Below are 24,693 nucleotides of genomic sequence, written 5' to 3'. Positions count from 1 at the left end.
ATCCCAGCGACGCCGCGTTCGACCAGAAGTTGTTGATGTCGTCTCTCTAAGAATGTATTATGCGCGCTAAAAATTACGGACACTGTGTTTCAGCATTCGGTGTTTATTTTGCATAATCACTTTTGTTTCTAGTCACCTTATGTTTTAAAGCATCGAGTCGATGCTTCTTTGAGGGGGGAGAAATGCCGCGAACATTTGTAGTGTTTATTTGTTCATTCTTCAATGCTGCCGCCACGCTGCTTTATCACTTTGGGGATGCAAGACGCGACCAGATTTATCTAGAGAGATCGCATCCAGGTGGAGCCGATTCTACCTCGTTCCAGAATGTTGTAGTAACATTGCGCGCTTTATCTATAAAGTTTGCTGTCAGCTTTAATTTGAGCATGGGCGGCAGCGGCGGGGATCCTGTCCGACGACCACCGAGCACTCTTGCTGCTACGCCACCGCAGAGTTACTCAGTTCACTGCGGGCGCAAGTCAGCTCAAAGAAAGAGTTTTTTTAGACGCCATTTTAGATATCTTTCGGCTCTCTGAATCGCAGTCACCAGTTCGTCACAATATGGCCACTTCTTTCTGTGCGGTTTAAGTCAAGCAATCAATCGTAGCGTCAACTGCAGCAAAGACTCTGGATGCAATTACCTGGACGTTGATAGCCCGCAACTGAGTGCGAATCGGTGTACATTTGTCATCACCCTGTCTCTTGCAAACATGAAGTCTCCTTGTGTTCCGCTTGTTGGAAAGAAAGGAGTATACTACTGGCACTAATGAGGTTTATTAAATTTAGTAGTAATGTACGTGAAGATCGTCTGCAGTTTCAGTGGCAGGGTTGTGCTTGTACATGGATGCTCGTTTAGAACACTGAACTAGCCAGATTAGCGGCCTTCAGCATGGATCGGATGGCCCCCAGCATAACAGAGACGTCCGTGGGCACCAAATCAACTTGAAAGCAGCGCTGTTCGTGAAAACAAAGAAAAAAAAGTAGTAATGAGAGTTAAAGCACGCTACGATGAAAGGTTTCATAAATACTCCGACGGCTTCGCTGAAATTTTTCCTAAAAATGCGGAAAAATTGCAAAAAGTGTCCGCGAGCTTGCTGCAGCGTGACTATGCAACAATCAGTTCAACACTTGATGTGGGACCGGGGAACGTAATGAGAGGTGCACTAGCCAAGGCGTACCTTTAAAGTATACTTAAACACTGGCTCTCTGCAACAGTATTAGGAAGTATCTTTATTTATTTCAAGACAATGAAACATCAACTGCCATCGTATTAAACATAAGGCTAATCCCGCGTGCACCCTTAACATGTTATAAGAAGATGCAGCAAGAGTCACCTGAACGTTAAATGGCGAAACGAAAGAAGCAAACGCTTTTTTTGACTAAAGATTGTGAAATAAAATGAAAACCAACTTACCATGGAAGACCAAATAAAACTGATATTAACGATAATCTTGTAATATAGAGGAAAATGGGCTGTTTGGAGGCTGTTCTGACGTCCACTGCTCTAGGCGCTGTCTGATGCTGGGTGTAGGTAAATGGCTGCTCTTAATCTTCATTTGGATTAATTTGCGTACACGTTGGAGCGATGAAGGATAATATTTGATTATATGCGTGACAAGGGCTCTGAATTTTAACTCCGCTTCGAAAATAACGCAAGAATCGCCTGCCATAGACGCTGGATTCTGATTGGTTGGTTGGCGTTTTTTTTTTTTAGAAAAGGAAATGACGCAGTAATTGTGCACATCTCGGTGGACACCAGAACCACGCGGTAAGAGAAGAGAGGAAGGTGGGGATGAACGAAGAAGGAGAGTGAGAGGTGCCGTAGTTCAGGAATCGGAATAATTTCGAGTACATGAGGATCATTAACGTGCACTGCCATCGCGCAGCACACGGGCGCCTTTTGCGTTTCCCTATTGAAACATGGCCGTCGCGGCCGGGTTCGAGCCCGGGAACTTCAGCCCAGTAGCCAAAAGGCCGAACCACTAAGCCACAGCGGCGGGTATGGATTTGCGGCTCAAATGTAAGTCCCTCTTCTGGTACACTGGTTAAGTGAGTGATTAGTGGTTAGTGGCGCAGCTTAGTGGTGTGCACCTGTTTGATTTCAAATATTTCTTTGTTTCGCGCTGCCGCGGTTGCCACTGCTGCCACCTTTTTTTTTTATTTTGTATGCAGTAAGGCAAGAATTACTGAAATGCCACCTCCTGACGATGTCGTATGTTTGACCTGTAACGAGGAATGCTTAGATCAAGGGGTGTCGCGTACAGAATGTGGTTATTGCTATCATTTTGGCACTTGCTCTGAGGTAACTGAGTCTACGTTCAAAAGCGAAGGGGAAGCACGGAGGAAAGCCTGGCGTTGCCCAACTTGCCGGACAGCAAAATCAAGAGGTAGCCAGAGTAGCAAGCTGAAGTTTCAATATGCTGACATTGTTGACATGCTGGTCGGCATCAAGGAAAAACTGGACGCTCTAATCAAACTCAAAGACACAGTTGAAAGCATCCAGCAGTACGTTCAACTAATATCTGATATGCACGACGAAATCCAGAGAAACGTGCGCACGCACGATCGAAAGATAACTGATCTGACAAAACGGATAGACGGAATTGAAGAGCGAGCACGTGACTCTGATACGGATGTGATAAGGTGAAAGATTGATGCACTTGAGTGGCAAAGCCGGAAGCCCAATCTTGAGTTCCACGGCATTTATGTGTCTGAAAATGAAAATATCCTGTTCAAAGTCATCGATGTAGCTGCTGAGCTAAACCTTCCAGCTCACACCGCTGCTGATGTTGTCTCGGCACAGAAGCTGCCTGGAGCGAAAGATAAAATTCCGGATGTGATAGTCCACTTTGCAAGGCACGTTGTAAGAGAATAGTTCTTTCAAAAGAGAGCTGAATTGAAAGATTCTAGAACTACACGCTATATTGTCGAAAACTTGACCAAGAAAAACTGGACACTGCTGGCTAAGATCAGAACATGGGCTCATGAACACGACTACAAGTACGCATGGCACAGGAACGGAAAGCTATACGTTAAAAAGAGGGATGTGGAGAATGCTTTGCAAGTACGCAATGAAACTGACCTGGAAGATATTTTCTAGTTTTTTTTTGTGTTGGTCCGTGTGTGCGAGATACTGTTGTATCGCCCCTATTCTTGATCATGGGTAGCGTGGATTATATTCTTCCATCTGAGTTCAAAGCTATTTGTGAACAAACTGAAAAAAATCCTCAAAAACTATTGCACTGGATCACACAGCCGGCAAAAAATAAGTGTGCTCAACTTGAGATACTCTTCAGCCAGTTTGACCTCATGTTTGACGTTATTATGTTAACGGAGGCTTGGCATACCGAAAATGCTGATATGTTAAGCTTGCCAACATATAACTACTATTTCCTAAATCGAACTTCAGGTCGTGGAGGAGGCGTTTCATTAATGGTTAAGTGAACTCTTACTGGTGAAATGCTGCCAGACTTTACATGCGCTCACAACGACTACGAGGTTCTGTGTTTGATAATTAATAGGCAACTTATAGCAGTTGTTTATCGCCCTACTGATGGAAACTGTAACAGCTTTATAAGTTTTCCTGAGTCTCTTCTAAGTTCTTCAGTGCAAAATAAGCTCAATGCTCTGAACTTTCACTTTGTCTCACTATATTGATGCTAATAGAAACCAAATCGGTCTTTTTTGTTTTTTTCTTTTTCTTGCGTAAATTATGGCCTCGCTTCTTTTTTTTGACGAACAAAATTTAAGCCCATGCTTCGTGCAAATGTCGTTTTTGTTTCTGTGAATCTTGTGCTGACAACCATGATTGTAATGTGTCGTGAAGTGCAATTTTATTTTCTGTACACGCTACACTGTTCTGCTGATGAGTTTTTTCACTTTTTTATTATTTCTAGGGGGGGGGGGTAGAATCGAGAGCCGATTGCCTGGATTTTCTCCCTACTTCCCTTATCACAATGATGGAAAATAAAGGTGTTATTTTATTATTATCATTATTATTATTATTATTATTATTATTATTATTATTATTATTATTATTATTATTATTATTATTATTTCCCACAATAGCTCCCAGTGATAGCCATTGTTTCAGATGGTTGAAGCTAAGACTTCCATGTTCTGGTGAAGAAAACAGCTGTAGGATGTCTGAATTAGCGCAATTAATTTGCAATTTTTACATCTTACGTTTGCAGCCAGAAGCCTTTTAGAAAGTTACTTCAAAAAAGCTAACGCCCATCAATTTTAGGCACATTAAAATAGATGTCTGACGTACAGAAATGCTAGAGTTATGCCCTCTTAATAGACATCGCGTCTGAAAAAAGTCTCACAAAAGTCAGATGAGTGCCTCAGATCATACAATGCATCCATTGTAGCTGTCACCCGGAACTAAATGTACTGTAACGAATTTTTAATGCTTAAGCATTGTATGGCTATGTTTGCGGTCCCGTGTCATCACGAGTTTCTCATCACGATAACGTTCAAACGAATTGAGTTATAAGAAAAAGAATGGTTACATAGGTGCATTGAGGTTTATATATATATATATATATATATATATATATATATATATATATATATATATATATATATATATATATATATATATATATATATATATATATATATATATATATATATATATATATATATGTATATATATATAATTGTTTTTTATAATTGTTTTTTTGGGGGAAAGGAAATGGCGTAGTATCTGTCTCATATATCGTTGGACACCTGAACCGCCCCGTAAGGGAAGGGATAAAGGAGGGAATAGAAGAAGAAAGGGAGAGATAGGTGCCGTAGTGGAGGGCTCCGAAATAATTGCGACCACCTGGGGATCTTTAACGTGCACTGACATCGCACAGCACACGGTTAAGATATGCTCTAAGGTTTCCTGGGGTCTTCACGTGAAATGCATTTCCCCATAAGCTAATCGCGTGCTAGGATATGTCCGAAGAATTTTTTTCCTTCTTTCCACCTTGTACGGAAAAGCATGTGCCGGCCACATGCATACGGCGAAACATGCATACGTCCGAAGAAACCCACCTGCTTCTCTCCCGTGGACCTTGTGCCGATTTACTCCTTTCAACTTCTCAGTTTTCTGAAAAGCTATAACATTTCCTTACCACGCACACGTAATTATAACAACGTTCATTAGCTTCTTCATTATCCTAGCTAGCCACGTCTATCGTAGGACAAAGCCCCCTCTTGCGGCCTGTGCCAGGTTATTCTCGGAAAGTTACAAATCTCATCCATCTACCTTACTTCCTGCCGCACCATGCTACGCTTGACTTCTGATGCGAACGTGATGCTACAATCGTTTTAAAGTTTAAAGCGAAACTCATACGTATTTCCTACACTATTTATCCCAGATATTTCTTACTATAAAGTGACCAGCGCGTTATCCAGCGAATGGAAGGTGCCTTAGGTGGTTCTTTTTTGAATTATTAGCATTAAGCCTTCTATCTTCATAAAGCCAAATAACTGCCGTTTGGTGAAAATTATTGGAGCGTTTTATATATTGAACGCGTTACTTCTCGCGTCAGTATCCCTGTCACAACACATCAGAAATATTTACATTAATTATTTTCTTGCAAAGCACAGCTAATAGAGTTTCATAACGAAATTACCTTCCTTGTTGACAGTGAATGCTACACCGACAGAATACTCATTACATCTCCCAACACTTTATATTTCTTCAATCACGAGCTCTTACATTTAAAAGTAACTAAATTTAAGTTTGGCCCTAAGTCAGAGGCCTGGATTTAAACTCTTCCTTACCGAATTCATATCGTAACTATTCACTGCTTCACTTTTTATTCCGCTGTTTTGTTCGGTGTAGAGTACTCGGCTTCCCTCTGATGGCTAATCCTATTAATCAGCTGTCAAACACGATTTTTACATATGTTGCATTGGCACGCGGTTGTGCCATTTGTCCAGGAATATACTTTGGCTTAGATGCTTTCGTCCGCTAACTTCACCTTCACTGCACTGTTAACTTGCGCCACTTCTGCCGAATGCACCTCGGTGCTAATAAATACGAAATAATATTGATCCAGCGGATACGTGGAGGTTCTTACACTTATTTGATTAACATCTTAGTGCATCTTAGGAAGCATTCCCCGCTGACTATTATGTGGGCGTTCAAATAACTGCTAATCGATCATGACAAAAGCTTCTAAACTTCAGAATTAACCTGGTTAAGAGCCCGTAAAGTATTTTAATTGGGTAACTTTTAATTGAACTACATTTTCATGCTTGATGCGGAGTCTGAGAAAAACATTATTAACTGAATCGACTGAGGAGAGAACTGCAGCGCGTTCAAATGTGTCAAACATTTGTTGCGTAGGTGGTCGAAAGGTGGGCGACCTAAAGTATCGCTCACGGTTTAGCATTGCTAAGCACAAAATATTGTGCAAAAGCAGTTTCATGTAGGTGGATACAATCGTCACGTGCCTGAAAGCGCGATTGAAGCGTCCACTGACCCGGGGAGGCAGTTATGCGCCTTTTTTTCCCTCAAAATACGGAACAATAATAATAATAATAGTTGGTTTTTTGGGGAAAGGAAATGGCGCAGTATGTGTCTCATATATCTTTGGACACCTGAACCGCGCCGTAAGGGAAGGGATAAAGGAGGGAGTGAAAGAAGAAAGGAAGAATAGGTGTCGTAGTGGAGGGCTCCGGCATAATTTTGACCACCTGGGGATCTTTAACGTGCACTGACATCGCACAGCACACGGGCGCCTTAGAGTTTTTCCTCCATAAAAACGCAGCCGCCACGGTCGGGTTCGAACCCGGGAACTCCGGATCAGTAGTCGAGCGCCCTAACCACTGAGCCAACGCGGAGGGGCCAAAATACGGGTCTAACGTTGTCAACGCCAACGCCACTGAACACATATAACGCCGCCGGCCTATGCTCCAGTGCCGCGTTTCTCTTAAAGCGCTGTCAACGCAAACGCAAGCAGCGCACATCTCTACGTCAATACCGCCACGTAGCTCAAAGCACGATTGAGGTGTCCACTGACCCAGAAAGCCAGTCACGTGCGTTTCCGTTCCTTACTTTTGAGCACAGATGGAAGTTGATGAAGGAGGAATACGACGATGCGCAGTGCACAGCGGGAGAGTATTACAGTTTAATGCTAGACATAATCTGCTGCGGCGACAGAATAGCGCTCTCGAGCAGTGGTCAGCGAAGATGATGTGTTTGCGCAACCGCGGGCTCGAACTTTATTCGCTACAATATTTATTTTATTTCTCTAGGCATCTGAGAGGTTTCAGACACATATTGCCTTTTTTGGATTGGCAGTGAAATGGTGCTTTCCCGATAAAAGAAATTAAAATCTCCCACATACCTAAAAGTCACATCCCGTCCGTAATAAAAAATTTATGAAGAGAGCTTATCATGAATGGGCTCATGGACATGTGGGGATCCAGTCAAAAAAGTCGCTTTGGCGCGGAAATGCCGAAGCTGTGCTCTTCTTGTCCCTCTTGCCCTGTGTTTGGGCGACGAAACACCTTTTGTAGCGAGAGCTACATTACGCTAGCATTTCGAGCCTTCAGCGTGGCGGCGCCGTGGCTGGTCACGTGGTGCGAAGCAGCTGCCGGCGGCGCGGCGCCGCTGAAGACAAAGATGAAGAAGGAACGCTCAGCGAAACGGAGCGGCGACAGACTGACTTTGCAATTCGACTAAGCGCTTCACTCCAGGTTTAAGCAGAGCTAACCACAGCCATTTTTAAAGAGGCCTTGCATGAGGCTTTGCAGGCCAGTTGTAGATTCGTATATGAGCCCTTGCTTTAGCACTTAAACTGGAACAACCAAGCTTAAAATCGCGGACGCGTATTCGATGTTTTTAATGCTCATGCTGGTCTGGAGGAATAGGCTTACATCAAATGCGTTTTATAAGTTGTAAAAAGGATGATTCTGTGTTTTGGTTTGATTTAAATTAAAACGGCTAAGCGAGGCATGCGAGTTCTATGCTCGGAAAGAGACTTCTTGGTTTTAGCGGGGACAAATTTCACATTTCATCACTAAATTTCACTTGAAAAATATAAAGAAGGCATATTGCACGGCGATTTTAACTGAAGATAAACACTTTGAAGCTAGATACCTGAAATTGAGTAGTTATACTTACAGCAAAAGCAGCATAAATTGACTGGAACTCTTTCTCTGTGAATGGCATCATTTCCTGAAACGACAAAAAAGTGCATTCGGATATGAGCAATAAATAAGAGCTCGTACCTTGGACACTTTTACGGCAAAAATGGCCGTCACGGTGGCTCAGTGGTTACAGCACCCGGCTTCTGACCCGGAAGATGCGGGTTGAATAACGGCCGCGGCGGTCAAATTTCGATGGAGGTGAAATTCTAGAGGCCCGTGTGCTGTGCGATGTCAGTGCACGTCTGAGCACCCCAGGTGGTCGAAATTTCCGGAGCCCTCCACTACCGCACGCGCACGCACACACACACACACACACACACACACACACACACACACACACACACACACACACACACACACACACACACACACACACACACACACACACACACACACACACACACACACACACACACACACACACACACACGCACACACGCACACGCACACACGCACACACACACACACGCACACACACACACACACGCACACACGCACACACACACACACACGCACACACACACACACACGCACACACACACACACACACACACGCACGCACACACACACACACACACACACACACACACAACACACACACACACACACACACACACACACACACACACACACACACACACACACACACACACGCACACGCACGCACGCACACACGCACGCACGCACGCACGCACACACGCACATGAAGCAAATACTAATAATCATATATTTGACAAACAATTAGGTTTGTTCCTCATAGATAAAAGCCTGTCAAATGGGAATGTAGGCTATGTTAGCGCCAAGCAATTTGTGACATATTGTTTCACATTGCTTGCATGCTGAGAGGCACATCAAGAGCTAGGCGCCTTAGCAGCTACACGTGATTCTTGAGTATTTATTTAAAATTGATAAAACCGTTAGTCACACAGACTTATAGTTGCACGAGGTAGCTGAAAATACTTGCTGCATTTAGCAAACTTCTGATGGTCTTTTCGCTAGCTAGAAGGCAACGCACAATATAAGCAGAATTTCCACAGTGCATGCATGCCAAATCGGTTGTTGATATGGGTGTTTCTGTTTTTAAATCAACCGTGCGCTAACCGGCATTGGGCCGGGTACTGAAGAGCACGGACGTTTTTGTGTATAATCTCATCAAAACTCTAGGCTGTGGCTAGGAGCGAACCCGCTACCTTGAAATCAGGAGCTGAAAGCCGTAGACAATAAGTCAACCCGATGGGTTCAAATGAAGTCCGATTAAAATGCTTCAAAAGTTGGAAATACATTCAAGAGAAACAAAACAGCGAAAAAATACGCAGGACCAGGAGAAGACACACACAGATCTGGCTTGTAATGACGTCTGGACTTTGATGAATGTGGCAGTATGTGCGCTTGCGCAAGTGTGGCTTTAAATACGTGGTGGAACGAACAATAAATCAATTGAAATTCCGGCGACAGTCTGTGTGTGTCATCTCCCGGTCTTGCGTCTTTTTTCGCTGGTTTGTTTCTCTTGAACATGTACCAACTCGCCCAGCAATTCACTCTTCTGAAATGCATTCCTACGCGTTTAAAACAGAATGCTGGGCTAGTTGCTGTTTTAAATATGGGGCGTAACAGCGGTCGTGAAGATACATTTATGAAAAACGAGAGGACGATTAGACCATGACTAGACATGATTTATAATTACTGTTAGAAACGCACTCAAAAACCGGATGTGTTTTTAAGAAGGTCCAAAATTAAAAAGAAAGGGTTTTAGAGGTAAAAGCCACGTTTTGCGGCGTAACAATAGCAGTGTTGTCGCGGCAAACGTAAAAAAAACGGGCGAATCATGCTATCCAGTAAACTGATTATCGAAATTATAAATGTTAACTTTTTAACTGTTACAGATTGGCACCTTATTGCAAATAAATATTTGCAGCCAGCGGCTATTAAGAGCTATATAAGTCCTAAATATTTCGTAAACGCTGTTACCCATTCCAAAACCGCGCAATGGGGGGGGGGGGGGGGGGGACGGGAAGCGAAGTCAGTCAAATCACGAAAGTCCGTGCCGGCGTGGCGCGCGATAACCTCAGCCTCGCCCGTGCTGCAGTGCCTCGCTCGTCGACACTTCGCTGCTCCAACCCGGGCGGGGCAGAGAATAGGGACCTTTAGAATAGAGTGATTCTAACGGTTAGGGGCATAAGGGAATAGCGGGGGGCCACAGCGCAGGCGCAGGGCAACATCCGGAAGGAGGGTCTTTATTTTATTTATTTATTTATTTATTTGGAACTCTCAGACACAAACGGTCTAGGATAACAGGGCGAAAGGCCTCTCGGCCTGAACGAAGACTCTGTCACCATTACAGTGCTCAGACACGAGCAAAGGATTACAACATTATGCAATATGATGCAAGTGCTAACAAAATAATAAAGAAAAGAAAGAAATAGCATCCAATACAGACTTTAGCTGGCTTTCAAAACATATACGCTTAGTGCTTTGAATTCAACACTATATATGTTCCGAAGGCATTTTTGAGCCTTTTACTGCGATATCTCAAGAAAAGATGCCTGAGTATTTAGAAAATTAGGGATTATATACCTCAGTGTTTGTGTAGCACAGCTCTTTCTTATGCCGGGTTGTCTAGAGAAGTTGTTTTGAAAGTTATATAGAGTGTAGTACTTGGCTGGCGCAAGTTGGCTAACACTGATGGATTTCGCATGATTTCGTTCCTAATAAGAGTAGCAAGTTTAAGCTTGTATAACTGGTTTATTTTTAGCAAATTATGTCTTGGGAACACCAGGACCGTGTGTTCCAGCCGCTTAAGGTTTCCGATGCATCGCATAGCTCGTTTTTGAAGAAGGATCAATTTGTAAAGGTTAGACTTTGTAGTAGGGCCCCAGATTAGTAAGCAGTAATTGAGAAGTGATTAAACAAGGGCGTAGTATAACCGGCACTTTAGCCAGACATGAAGCAGGTATCTAATTTTGTACAGCATGCCTGCGCCCGCGCAATGGCCCCCCGCTATTCCCCTATGTCCCTAAATGATAGCGTCACCCTATTCTAAAAGTCTCTAATGTGATGTTGTACGAGCGTCATACAGTGTAATGATTTGATTGACGCCGCTCGGGGCCCTCTGCAAGCGCGCGTTGTTTGAATGACCCGAAAATTGGCTCAAAACAGTGGAGCCATTGCGGCGAGTTAATCTCATTTTCAAAATTCTAAACACTGATTTGACTTTAGTAACGGCCGACTAAAGATTTCTAATTGCAATCTGGTACGCGTCGGTAATAGTAAAATGTTATTTATCAAAATTAAGTTAATCACTACTGTGTTACATGATTTGCTCGTTTTTACATCCGGAAACAATAGTATTTTTATGCCACCAAACCTTCACTTTACCTCAAATATTGTGTTAAAAAAATGTTTGACATCTAAAAAGAACTCGATTTAAGTTAAGCACACATTGCTGAATGCACGAAATAATATCTTGTGTGCTTAATAATAAACTTCATAAATAATATATGTGCATCTTGTGTATTTAGCTGTTCGTGCCTGTTTCTTCAGTGAACAATTAGTGTCTAGGGTTCCTCCTGCTCTTTCCTCGTCCTTTGTATATGTTCGTTTCTGCTAGCGATTATGTCTCCATTTTCTGACGCGCGCACTAGTAAGGGACGCAGAGGTTCCTCAACTTAAACCGCTGGAAATATTTAAGGCGTTCCAAGCAGCACCCGTTTTTAGATGAACGAAAGATATCTGAAGGCACTTATCTGAAGAAGCGCCTTTTCCTGAAGTAGCATACAGAGAAAAAAATCAACCTCGCAGAATCAATGTGGAAGCGGGCGTACTTACGGGCACTACTGCACGAAGGACGACTGTGCCGTTGAGTACGCACTCCCGTACGGACTCTTTGTGTGCTCTCGCATTCTGCGCGAAAAAAAAATGCAGCGCAAACCAAAGGTAGCTAGGCAGCCCCTTCATACACAAGGCAACAGGGAGAATACGCGAAATTCTCATAGGTGAACATGACAGCGCGAGTCCATAAAGTGAGAATAGACGCTTTAAAATATGCAATATTGAGCAAAACCTGTAACTAAAACATGTCAGAAAAATGGGATTTCGGAATATGGTTTTAAGCTGACTGCTGCAAGCACAATGTCATGAATGAAGAAAATACTGAAATATATTACGCCAGATCATTTCATCGCCAATTTCTCTTTCAATGTCGCACATAGGCCACCTCTTGTCCAACGAAGATCATTTTTTAACTTCATGCAGTTAACGTTGCCGTGATAAGAGTTTTGATCCTGTAAGTACGGTGGTTTGTGATTTCAAGATATAGCAGCTTTCAATTCGGTATCTTTTCCTGCTTTTTTGTTGGGTCTCCCAAGTTTCTATTAGGGTGGTAGGGTTAAAAAACTTGTACCAACTGTAAGGGGAGGAAAGCTGAAAGATGAGGGCTCGCAATGCACCTTATTAAAAAATCATGGCAGACAATTGTATACCCACTTTTGAATCACGTCGAAAGCAGTTAAGACTTGAATTCCTTTCCCTCCTTCTTAACAACAAACTTCAAATGAATAAATCACCTTATATAACGCCTGCATTAACGAGCCTCACAAGACATCATCATCCTGACTCACACACCCTATTATGCTCGCACTGATACGTATAAGCTTTCCTTTTTTCCTCGGAGAGTACCGGACTGGAACCATGGTTTGCTGACGGCAGTGTGACGAAAACGTATAAATATGTACTTGTTTGTTCCTGTTTTGTTCATTATTATCTGTATATATACTAATGCCCCTTTGCTTGGACCCTAGGGTCTGCAGTATGTAATAAATAAATAAATAAATAAATAAATAAATAAATAAATAAATAAATAAATAAATAAATAAATAAATAAATAAATAAATGAATAAATACATAAATACATAAATACATAAATAAATAAATAAATAAATAAATAATACATTCGAAGGAGGAAACCAACTTTGCAATGACAAGAAGGTAGATTATATTAATAAAATGCTTTGTGCTCAGCCACATCATTGATGAGCAACCGTCATATCCAAACTGCGACACAGTAACGGGAACAGCAAAACGGCAGCCGTGCGGACGAAGGTTAGCAGCCCCGAGATACTGCATGCTGGGAACAGCCTTTCAAGGCGCTCAATTTTCAGGTTGCCGCTGCTGAAATTGAGACCTCCTGTGCTTACCGGTGGAGTTTTCGCTTTGCGGCAATGCGCCGCTTTCCACACTATAGAGAAATAAGCAATTTTCAAAGCGGCTATGAAAACGACCATGGATGTTACACAAGCTTAAACATTATTTTCAGTTTTTCATAGTTTCAAAGAGAATGCCTTTTTTGAACGCCTGCAGGCTTTGCTCTGCAGATATTCTTTTGGTCATAGTTTTTACAAGTCTACCCACTGCAACACGTCATCACATCTTCCTTCAATTTACATTTTCCAGAGAGAAGAGCAGTGAATTAGAAGCCACTCTCCAACGCATTACCTTTTTTAACTCGGCTTCATAGTATGCATAGCAAAATCTCATCCCGATGCAAGTTTTTTGTGCGATCTGTAACACAAAAGAAAAATAAGTACAGCAACTTACCCTGAGGCAACGACGAGAGATCAGCGCTTGCCCGATTTCGAAATGAATAATACAAGGATCAGGCCATGCATGACTGTACTGCAGCCGAACTGAACAAAACACAAATAACCGCAGTAGCTGATTAGTGATTGTGCGGATCCGTGTCTGAGTGGAGGAGAGGGGATTTAGCCTTTCTAGCTGAGAAACGGTTGCCCAAGTTCGCCTTCTCTAGATACTAGCAACCACGTCAGAGTAGCTAAGGAAGAGAGATTTTGTTGTCTATCTTTTCTCTGTGCGGTTTGGGGGTAGAGGTTTGGTGGTGCATGCAAGCGCGTAAGGGTGACGATGATGAATACGCATAATATAAAATCTATCCTTGTAAAAATAAGAAAACACGCGTTAAAAATTTATTGGGCATTTTTAGGAACCTGCAAAAATACCGCAGAAAATCATTATGTTTCCAACGTACACTACGCCCATCAGTGAGCCAGCATCCTTGCTTTTCTAATATTCACATATACTTTAAGTTAGGCTGCTAAACTCTGAACAAACAGTGCATTTAAAGAGTAGCTTGCGTCTGCCGAGCTTCGACGGCGAAGAAAAGCCGTCTCCATGAGGTGAACCATCCCGTATGCGTATTCTGTGGTGAGCACGAAACCACACACCATTTTTTGTTGTTTTGTCGCCGGTACACCATGATGTCAAGACGGTTTTTAGAGAAACCACTACAACTGCTTGGCCTTTATTTGAGCAGCCCAGTCATATTGTCGTTTGAAGCCACCATACTTGGGTGCAGCCACAAGTCTGTTTATACCGCCGTTCAAAATTTTTTAATGGTATCAAATCGGCTACCTTGGTAATTTTTTCTCAATATAACTTTTATTCTTACTATTTTCATTATAATTTAACCACTCGGCTATAAACATCAGTCTCGATCTCCTGCGTGCGTTATAATTTTCCGTTTCATTTCGCTATTCCTTTTTGTTTACTTCTTTCTTCCCCAGCCGTTTAGACCTTTGGCCCCTTACCGAAGCAAAGATTCTGGGTCCTTGGAGTAAGCCTTCATCGCCGAGGACAGCTTTGAAGGCACTTTCCAAGTTCTTGAAGGACTTAGGACTGAGTGCAAGGTTGTGAACTATCAGTGTGTGCCTTGTGTAACCTGGATGTAACGGCCAACGGACATGTGGAAAAGTGATCATATCCCTTTGTTCTCTCCCGTTTCTATCTCTCCCTCCGTTCTCCTTTCCACGTGCAGTGTAGCATACCGGGTGCTGCCTGATTAACTCCTCTGCCTTTCTGTCTTTCTCTTTCTCTCTCTCTCCCCAGCATTCATTTTATTTTCGTCCAGGAAATATTTATCTGAAAAACTCTCTGTGCCCCCCAATCCTTGGCCAATCCCCCTATGTGGGCATGTGCCATTGTACGAGGGTAGCAACAACAAAAACATCATAACTGGCGGGGTAGCGGCTAAGTACCTGGCGGTGTTGCGCTAGCGTGCTCAATTTCTCCTTCTTGCCTGTGCCTGCTTGCTCCTGTTCTAGGGTGACTGGGTGCGGGAAGAAGGCTTAATGTCAACTTCATCTCCCGGCCAGGGGTTTTCCCCTTGGCCGGCCTCTCTTACTCAAGGCCAGCTTTCAATTTATCTGTTTTTTTTTTTTTTGCAGTGGCGTTTCCAGCATTCCGGTCGCTTTAGTGCCATCCGATGAAGGCGAGATCCGACTGAACAGCCCGGAGGCAGTACACGCGGCTATTCAATCCACATCGGAACACTACATGGGCATTACTGATGTCCGGCAGTTTGGCAGGGGTGGTATTTTGAGCAGGTCACCGGATAATGAGTGTATAGAAGACCTGCTAAAGTGTACGTCCTTCGTCAACCAGCCGGTGAGCGCACTGGGGGCGCATAGGGCTTGGTCCGAGGGGTCGACTCTCGATTGAGCCCTATGGAAACGCTTGAGAACCTCTCGTCTGCAGGAGTGATTGCTGTCCATCGATGCAGCAGAATGGCCGACGGAGTAAAAAATTCTACGGAGTCCGTCAGAGCCACATTTGCAGGAATATTCTGCCCGTCAGAGATAAAGGTGTGGCCATTAGTGTTTCGAGTAGATGCTTTTAACTCTCGGCCCCTTCAATGTTAAAACTGCTGGAGATTTGGAAACAGCGGCAATGCCTGTAAATCGGCCTTACGCTGCTGTGCCTGTGGGGAACGTCATTGCAGAGAGGAATGTCCTGAACAGCACGAGAAATGTTGTTTGTGTAGTGGTGCTCACCCTGCTGATTCGCCTGACTGTCCTGCACGAGCACAAGAAGTTCAGGTGCTCGAGCTTATGGACAAACGCAGATGCACGCTGAGAGAAGCTTATGCCGCAGTCACGGAGATAGCCTGAGGCTACTCTAGTGTGGCCGCCAAATGCCCACCCATAATGGATGCCAGTTGGTCCTAGGCTATCAGAGCGGCAGTTGAGAAAGCGGTGGCAAATGCAATGAATCGCATTATGGAAACCGCATCCGCGTGAATTTCTCAGGTCATAGCTACCCAGATGACCAATCTGCTACAGGTGCCCACCACTCTTGCCTTCTTTGGCTTCGAAAGCTGCTCCTCCTTCTGTGGTCATCAATTGCGCCCCACAAGGCCAAAAACAATATGAGCAAGAAAAGACTACTGAAGTCTCTCTTTCGAACAGCGTTATGGACGCATCCTCTATGGACTGTGTGGATATGGTGTCAGATATCCGCGCCCAGAAACAAAGTGGGTCTCCTTTAAATATTGCAGGTCCATCTTGCCCCCAGTCGAAGAAAAAGAAAAATAACGGTAGTTAAAATCCTAAGACCAGGATTCTAGAAAAGGCTCTCGAGGCTGCGGCACTCCCGCCAAGATAGGGTTCTTAAGTGTACTCCAGTGGAATTGCGGTTCTGTATTCCCAGCTTCAACAGATTTAAATTGCCTATGCAATCAACTTCTACCAGATTTAATTGCATTACAGGAAACATGACTAACAACAGATTTAAATTACCGTCTTAAAAATTACCGTCCGTTCCGGCTTGGCCGGTCAACACGAGGGGGAGGGTTGTTAGTGCTAATCTCTACAAAGTTTTTTCACAGGGCATACATTCCTTTCCAATATGTGCTCAGTGAGTGTGAAATCCGTGCGGTTTACCTAAGTGTTCCAGGTCAACAGCCCTTTACGGTAGCTAATGCCTGTTTCCAGTCAGGTGTGCATGACACTCGGCCCCTTGACTCACTCATGTCTAGTAGCCGTTCTCAGGCTTTATTTCTCGGAGACTTCAATTCGCACCATGTGACATGGGGGTTAAAAATGGACAGCTTTTGTTCTAGAGTATTTTATTGGCCTTCTGACAGGAACTTGATCTGCAACAATTCCGGATTGCCTACATTTGTACGGGGCCAATGTTGCTCTGCCTTAGATTTAACTTTTTCCTCCCCAGGAGTCTCGGTTACGTCTTGGGCGCCTGTTGACTGTGCAACAAACATTGATCATCTACCGATTAGTTTCAAGTTTGCGTGTAAATTAACTCTTTCCGAGCGACATCAGCGCACGTTAATAAATTACAATTGCTTTAAAGACACGCTGAACTCAGCTCTCATAATCATTTCCGACCCATGCCGGAGAGAAGTGCCGAGTGCATGGCTGCACATCTATGTTCAGTACTGGACCATGCAAGGCAAAAGTCTGAATTTTTGGTTAAGGGAACCATGGTTGCAATCGCGAACAATTGGTGGAATGCTGAGTGCACGCGTGCATATAGACGACGGAAAGCAGCTTGGAAGAAACTTCTCATAAATCAATGCCCAAAAAGGTTGGATTATAAGTATGTTGCAGAAACTTTTAAGCGCACTGTCTCCCGCGCTAAGAAAGAGTATAATGCAAATCATTATGATTTCCTTTCGCAGTCAGGAAATAAATGAGCTTTGTTTAATTTCATGAGGCGCTAAAAAGTGATTCCACCGGCTGTCCACATTGAATCCCTCGTTCAGTCCCCTGCTGACGTCGCCTTGACCGTGGCCTTGCGGTAGAGCATCCGCCTCGCATTCGGGAGGTGCTGGGTTCGATCCTCTGTACCGCCGGGGACCTACCGGTTTTCTAATAGGTAAAGGTTTCCCCCGGCCTGGTGCTCGGCTCTTCTGGGGTGAGAGTCTCGGGAAAAGGGTCTTGAACCAAACCATTGCCTTACAGAAGCGTGGCCTTGTGGTAAAGCATCCGCCTCGCATTCGGGAGGTGCTGGGCTCGATCCCCAGTGTCACCGAGTACCCACCTACTTTCTAATGGGTGCAAGGTTTCCCCCGGCTTGTGCTCGGCTCTTCTCGGGTGAGGTGCTTGGGAAAAGGTCCTTGACAACAGTTACCTTGACGGATCAGAGATAAGTTCCACCGTCAAGAGACCGTAAATCCACCTCCTGCAGTAGAAGCCCAATTGTGGCACTTTTTTTCAGAGCACTGTTTAGTCCTCCATTCGTCCGTCGTCTGCCAGCGCTTGAGTGTTCAGAATCTCAAACCAACTCGCCCAGCAACACACCCTGCTCAAGTCATTGGAGAAGCTTCTGAAACAGGGGCGGGGGGGTGACTTTGGTGCTTGAGCGAAAAATAAGGCTCCTGGCATGGAATGATGGGACTCATTTGGTTGCGTACGGCGCCAGCACAACCCGTTGCCTCGGGTTCTGTGGCCGAGTGTGCTGCTTGTGAGGCGCCCGAAACCTGATGGACTTCTTCCCAAACCACATTCGTTAGTGATACGATGGGACGTAACAATTGAAGAAGTAGGCAAAGTTCCTCCCAAAAAACCTCGCGAATGACTGGCTGCGGATGACTTACGAGTCGCGTGTTATGTCATCCCTGTCTGGACCAAATAGGAAAGTTCGTCTCGGACATTGGCGGAGCATTGACATGGCGGCGACTCTAATGCTATCACATTATTAAAACTTCGCCCATAGCCCATCGCCCTCTCAAATACTATAGAGGTGCAGACAACCCGGGCCAGAGGGCGCAGCAGACACCAGTGAACAGCGCCGATTAGTTTTCTTGCTGACTTGTGTTTACCTGCATTGCCTGCAGTCTAAAGAAACTTGTTTCACACGCCAGCTCGTGCTTCCTTCGCTCACTCTTGAACGCCGTTGTGAAAGAAACTTGTAATGCGCGCACGCTCGCGCTTTGGAGAAAAAGCAGCATGTATGCGTAGCGTTAAGTCAAGCGTTTAACAACCTCTGCGACTACCTCAGCGCAACGGTTCTTCACTCCTTCTTTTAACTTTCAATCCCGTGCATTCCTTCCCCCCTTTCCTTTTTCAACTTATGCCTCATGGCACACTTCTCGAATAAAAAAAAAAAAAGTCAAGCGCGCAAAAACGCGCTGTTCATTTCTAGACTACAACCTGCCGAGAGCAAATAATTTGCAGTAAACAAAGTGAAAATAAAAATGAAGAAAAAAAACGAATCCACCCCATTTTTCTCATGTTTGAATGCTGTGCTATGCTCAGCACTCTCCCTGCTTCTGTCGTGCGAGGTGGTCACACTTTTCTGATACTTTCTTCTTCTTCGCCGCCGTGGTGGCAGAGTGGTTACAGTGCTCAGCTGCTGTACCGAAATACGTGGGTTTGATCTCGGCCGCGGCGGTCGCATCTCTATGGAGGAAAAATTCTCGGTGCCCGTGTACTGTGTGATGTCAGTGTATGTTAATGAACCCCCGGCGATGGAAATTATTCGGAGCCCTAGCCTAAGGCGCTTTGGGATGTTGAACTCAATAAACAAAAACATTTGATTTTCGCTTCCCGTGGTGTTTCGGTGGCTTCGGCGCTGGGCTGCTGACCTTAATGTCGCGGATTGAACGTCGCCGCTTATCCATTGGGGCGAAATTTGAGAACGCATTTCGCAGTGTTGGTGTGTGGTTATGAACCCCAGGGGGTGAAATTTGAGTTTTCGCACGGGCGTACGGGTGGTACAGCCAATATGGTAACGCACTGCCGTTCTTAGCCCCTGTTGCCTTTTGAATGCAACGTTAACTACGATTACATGACATCGGCCGAATAAGTGCACATATATTGATGGCCCACCGGTGTGGCCCCTCCTTTCACCGTAGGCGATGGATAATACCGATTATTTTTTAACCACCGTATGAATATCTAAATTCTGTTGTTTTTTCCCGGAGCCCTGCAACACGGCGTTGCGCATACTCTATGTACAGCCTTGGGACATTTACCTCACAAGCCACTACAACTCCACAGCTGTGATGCGCTTGGATGGGAACGTGCAATACGATCGCGTAGCACACACTGCAACCGCGTGTGTACGCCACAAGGCTAATTCTTATGTGGAGTGGCGCCTCCCCCTTTCGCGTTTGCAGTTGCATGGCAGTTAATGCGATGTCGGTCGAGTAAGTGGACAAATTGTGACGGTCCGCCACCGCGTTCTCTTCGTGTTCCTGTTGCCGCAGGCAATCGATCCTTCCTATTTTCTTGTGATCACCACTGCAGCGCATTGTATTACTGCATCGATAATTCACTTGATTTAAACTAATCCTGCCACCTGTGTAGTTTTCTGTGGAGAACACACACACCTGTAGGCCAATGTTTCATTTGAGGGAAGCCCACGAGAGAAGAAAAACGCTTGCCCACCTTCAGGCATCTGCGGCGCCGCTTCAATCATCAAGGACGCGAGCACAGTAAGGTCAAGTGCCGCGGTGGTATCGTGCTCGATCAATGCCTCAGAGGTCCTCAGAGAGAGGCGATAAGACACCTCGGAGATCCACAAGCGTATGATGTGCTCGAGACCTTTAACCAAAGCGGCCAATATATTATCAGAAGAATGGTAAAAATATCTGCGCGGCTTGCCCCCACGGTACGCAAGTAATCAACTTGAGCTGCTTTGTTGAATAATTATTGCAGTGACCACTCCTAACACGATTGTGTTATGTTATGGGAGGTTTCTGGAATTCGTGAAGTAGTGCTTTCGCACTATAACTATAAAAATAAAGATAAAAGGCCGCCACCGTCTGGAGGACGTTGAAGTAAAGAGCGTTTGCTGTTTGGCTTACTGGAATTGATATGAATGAGATTAAAGGGAGGTACATCCATGTCCTTCAAACACACTGTGGTAGTGAACGTATCGGCGAAAGGAGCGCATCTGAGGGGAGCTCCCGAGGGAGACTCATTACGGGTGGATGGATGGAATATAAGAGCGTCCCCCTTGAAACGGGGTGGATTGCCACCATGCTTGGCTACGCGTGCACGCACGTCGCCTAGTGGAGCGATCGACGCCTAGCGGCATCTATCAGATAAATTAAAATGCACGTCTATACGTTATCGAGTTGCACCCCCTCACGATACGTCCCAAACGGAATTTGCTGCATTTGGGGGGTCAAGGTGAGCCTAGAATTCGGCTCGCGGTGCGATATGGTAGTGCTTCTATTAGTAACTGCATGTATACAATGCTTACCTATTATTTATTTGTGGTTTTATTTCTATGACACAACCCATAGGGTTTTATTTTCCTACCGAATTCGGTACACAACGGTCCCCGGATGTGTGCCCCTCGTTGTCGGAGTATATATATAGCGGAACGAATGTATACAGACGTAGCGTTCCCGTAACGGGACAGTTTTCCTACCAGTTATGCGATATTTTTAATGGCCACCATCTTGGAGTTGAGAAACGGAGACTATGTCGCCATTTCGTCCCCTGACCTCCTAATGAGGGGTAAGGGGAAAAAAATGGGAGGGCAAAGCCAATTTTATTGGCCGCCATCTTGGATTTTAGAAACCGAAACTATGCCGCCATTTGGTCCCCTGACGCCATACTTAAATAGTTCCACCTTTATCCACCATATTGAACCGCGACGTCATCATTGACCTTCAGCAGGTGGTTGTTACTATAATGCTATTATAGATGGCGCTACAAGTCTCAATGAGAGATGTGCTGCTTTCTAGTTGCTGCCGCACATTGTGCTAAGATCTCATGGTGGTAGCAGACACCGTGAAATCTCGAAACGTTATGAGTAGTTGCTATCTCAGATGGCGCTGGGATCTCAGGGTGGTAGCAGACCCCGCGAAATCTCAAAACGTAATGAGTAAGAGCTAACGCTCTTCAAAAAAACATGAAGTGCAACCTTGCGGCAGTAGCAGACTGCTTAGGACGTTAGCTTAGCACCTAAAACGCGTGGGTTGTAGTCTCATAGACATCTAATTTTCTTCTGTGTATTTTATTTGCACGTGTTTCCAATGTTGTGGATGGACGGGAACCAGACGGACAAAAATATGTGACCAAGGCAGGTGAGAAATTGTAGCCACTAAATACACTCCTGGAATAATAAATTCATTGTACTGCATTATTATTGAATATTTTTGAAAGAAGAAAATCTACCGAAGGTTGCGTCATTATCTTACCTTCGTGAGGATCGATGATGTGAAGGGGAACCTCAGTATCATGGTTCTGCCGCACTTGTGCATAAACTTGCTGGCGAATTCAGCGCTTCTAGAAGCTGTCAAGATACCTGTTCGAAAATCAGCCACTTAGTATCGAATACTTTTAGGTGCTCCGGGAAGACGCAGCCGTAATTCGATAACTTTACGCCCTACCGTCTTTTGTGAGCTCTTGGTGCGCGAACTCGCGATTTCAGGCTTTTCTACTTGGGCCTCTATTTCTGAAAATTTATTTAACCCACACTCTACTCGCTCATTGAATGCTTATTCTGCGCTACACTTTACGGGATTAGCACAGAAGAAAGGAAGTACACTCACAGGACGGAGCACGAACCCATGCGTTACCACCATTAATGCGCTCATTAATGCGTTACCATTAGAAGGGTGTCTGCAAGCGGAAATGGCGAGCACCGTCATTCAGTAGCAAGTGGCAGGTAGCCCACCTGCAACAGCGGGCAGGTGGCAACCTGTTCAGCGGGATATGAACGAACTTGGCATACAACTTTGGATATAAAGCAGCTTAGTATTGCTGCTCAAATATAATGACCTTTCGTGGGTCAACCTCGGAGAAACGAAACTTAGTATGAGACCTCTGATATAACGAACTTAAGTATGTTAATCGCAGATATAACAAACTTTTATGTGTTAATCTCAGCTATAACGAACCTAAGTATGCTACCTCGGATGCAACGAACTTTCATGTCTGGTCCTCAGATATAAGTAACGTTTGGCTGATAACGCATACAGACAACTTAACACACCACGAACTACGGGTAACAGATGTGTCGATATTATCTTCCTGTACTGCTCAACCGTCTCTTTGCTAAATGCATTGACATCGATAAGTGCAGCAATGCCGATCTTCGGGCGTTGTTAACCTAATTGATTCTCATTTTGGTCATTGTTTATTTTATGGCTTTGTGGCTATGTCTTCGTTGTCATTCAATACTATAGCAAGGCGGGCGAGTTGTTGATACATATTTGAAAAAATACAGCGTCGAAAACGGGGACGTCAAGGGTCTCATGGTCTTAAATATGTGGCCCATAGGTATGAAGTTGATATAGATTTTCGGCACCAAATAAGCTCAATAAAATTTGTTCAATTGTTGAAAATAAGGCTCCCAATCCTAAAAAATCTGTAGTGTCTTGTGGCATTAAGCATGATAAGAACATTTTACCGTGCTCTGAGGGCGTGGTGTACAAAATACAGCTGTCCTGTGGTCAAATTTACATTGATCAAACAGGACTGTGTATTAACACACGTCTGAGAGAACATCTAAACTCATTAGATTCTAACCGCTCACGAATTTAGTTGATCATTGCCGAGAGCGTAAATCATGTTTTCCTGCCTTGTATTACAGTGACATATTGTACAAACACCCCGATCAATTGACCAGAGAAATCGTAGAAGCATGCAAGATAAGAAAGAAATCAAGATTGTGCGTCAGCAAACCATCCCTGCTCCTGCGTGGCAGTGAGGTTGCCTATCTTGATCCAAAATAGTGCATGTGCCTTGTGGTTTTAATGTTTGGTTGTTGCTTGTTCGCTTATATTTGCCTGTTTGCTGTGATTAAACTTTAGTGTAGAGTCAGCGCTTGTCCTTTGTTTTCTACCCTTGAAGTCCCCGTTTTCCGCGCTGTAATTTTTCAAATTCGTTGTCATGTATTTGTTGGGGTCGAAATGTGTAGTCTGGCGGAATGCATAGTGCAACCTGTTAGTATGTCAAGATCATGTCTTTATTCATGTGTTAAAATTGTTTTTTTGTTAAGCTGTCTACTCACTTGCACTGGTAATAATGTAAGGATGTAGTACAATTTGGGAGAGTGTTATGGCGTTTTTGTACGTTGCCTATGTCTTGCCTTTTCTTTTTAAACTTTAAATTCTATGTGGTTACAAAAAAATTAAATCATATAATTTATGTGTACGCAATGCTTATTGATGCGTTCAATCCATTTTCTGAATTTGTAGGTTCCTGGTTCTTTCTGTAATATTGCGCGATTACTTTGTGTTTCCGCCAGTTTCGGCATAAGCAACACTGTTCAAATGTAACTCCTGCATTCATTGTTATTTCCTGCGTAAGCTCTTGTATCTTTGGATATAGCTTTTTTATTAACTGTACCACTGCCGAAAGAGATAACTACACAATTGTTTATTAGGTTTTATTTCTAGCTGGTAACGATATTTAGGTACGTACGACCTTTTTATTATTATCATAGGAGGTCCCAGTAGAGTGTGACTACGGGGCCTACTTCTGATAATCTCGTTGATGTTGTGTTGTATTATGAATTACAATAAAACCCGGTTCTGATGCAATGAGTCTATTAGCTTAGTTACACCGCCACTGATATTAGACAAACACCGTTAGGAGTTAAAACTGCAATTCGATTTTTGCTGTTGAAGCGTTAGCCAATAATAGTACGCCAATTCGCTGTGATGCTTGCTTTTTCCACGCAATATAACCTTACTGGCAAGAAAACTACCAAGAATAAGCACTCACCTCGACTCTTCCCGCAGATGGCAAATTTTCCGCGTTGCGGCAT

The 24,693-nt window shown here is 44.1% G+C and overlaps 1 protein-coding gene across 1 annotated transcript; it reads right to left on the bottom strand.

Moving 5' to 3' along the window:
- Nucleotides 1-841: 841 nt before the first annotated feature.
- On the bottom strand, nucleotides 842-24,693 carry LOC144124023 (uncharacterized). The gene is made up of 6 exons (XM_077656702.1): nucleotides 24,651-24,693; nucleotides 22,118-22,224; nucleotides 13,645-13,710; nucleotides 11,980-12,054; nucleotides 8,129-8,182; nucleotides 842-951 (listed from the first exon to the last, which is right to left on the bottom strand). The coding sequence occupies exons 1-6, from the start codon at nucleotides 24,691-24,693 to the stop codon at nucleotides 850-852; spliced, it is 447 nt and encodes a 148-aa protein (XP_077512828.1). The 3' UTR covers nucleotides 842-849.

This window comes from Amblyomma americanum, chromosome 3 (genome assembly GCF_052857255.1).
Source record: "Amblyomma americanum isolate KBUSLIRL-KWMA chromosome 3, ASM5285725v1, whole genome shotgun sequence".
Taxonomy (NCBI): Eukaryota; Metazoa; Arthropoda; class Arachnida; order Ixodida; family Ixodidae; genus Amblyomma; species Amblyomma americanum.
The sequence above is the reverse complement of the archived record's forward strand: the minus strand, read 5'-3'. Positions and strand labels throughout refer to the sequence as shown.